The sequence below is a fragment of the Tupaia chinensis genome, unplaced genomic scaffold (genome assembly GCF_000334495.1).
Source record: "Tupaia chinensis unplaced genomic scaffold, TupChi_1.0 Scaffold000235_1, whole genome shotgun sequence".
Taxonomy (NCBI): Eukaryota; Metazoa; Chordata; class Mammalia; order Scandentia; family Tupaiidae; genus Tupaia; species Tupaia belangeri.
Genome location: NW_006159713.1, coordinates 4,212,089 through 4,213,081, shown reverse-complemented (window position 1 = coordinate 4,213,081; position 993 = coordinate 4,212,089). Strand labels below are relative to the sequence as shown.

Genomic DNA, 993 nt, shown 5'->3' with positions numbered 1-993 from the left:
AAGAGTCTATCTCGTGGTGACTTCAGCTCCTCCGTTAATATCCCACATGGAACAGGTGAAAAACTGGTGGCCAAGAAGAGGGGCCCAGGCAGGGCCTTCCAAACTCGCAGGTGGGCCTGAGTTCCCTGTCCCCTCTGCTGGGCTTGAGCCCTTCAGATGCCTTGATGAGAGCAAAGCAGGAGGACGAAGCCAGAGTGGTAGGGAGGGGAGACTGCCTGGGAGAGACGGCCTTGAGGGGTGGGGGCACTGACCTCCATCGTCGAAGAGCCAGTAGATGTCGATGGTCTTCTTGCCCTGCTCCGACTGGAAGATGGTGCTGGCCTGCTCCTCCCGCACCAGGGCCTCGGGGTCTACTGCAGAAACCCCAGGGAAGGGGAGAAGGGGGGCAAGGTCCAAGGCCTGAGGCTGCCCGGAAACAGCCGGGGGCCCAGGGAGGTGGCTCGCCCTCTGTCACTGGGGTAGGCACGCAGGGAGCACCCTGCTGTGGCTGTGCACCCAGGCAGACCTGGCCGGAGCACCACGGACGCCCCTTCTGATGCTGAGACTCTGCAGGATCTCTGCAGGAGGATTAGGCCCAGGGCCCAGGACATGCAGCGCTCGGACACACCCTGCCCCGCTCCCAGCTTCTCTCCTGGGATCCTATGGGCAGGGGAGAGGTGGCAGGCTGCCCAGAGCTCTGCTGTGCTCTCATCCTCCAATCCTCCCTGGTAACCCCCAAATGCACAAGGGTGCCCCATGCCTGTACCTCCCACCACCAATGGGAGAGGGTGGAGCGAGAGGGCGGAGCGAACTCTGTTCCGTGACTCCGCTATCATAGCCAGACAGGCCTTGGCGAGGGCAGGACCCAGGTACAAGCACCTGCTGGGGGTCCTCATAATGCCCCAAATAGCGTTCAGACCCTGAGTTCCCACCAGGGCTGGCGGTCTTTAATCTGGGCTACCCTCTACTCCCAGCCATTCATCCCCAGTTATGTGGGTACACCAGTTACAGGAA

At 61.8% G+C, this 993-nt stretch overlaps 1 protein-coding gene across 1 annotated transcript in view; it reads right to left on the bottom strand.

The window, feature by feature from the left end:
* Positions 1-993, bottom strand: part of SLC12A3 (solute carrier family 12 member 3) — a 50,271-nt gene that overhangs the window by 21,212 nt on the left and 28,066 nt on the right. The window contains 1 exon segment of the mRNA XM_006148402.3: positions 252-353. Within this exon segment, the coding sequence (XP_006148464.2) occupies positions 252-353 (102 nt within the window).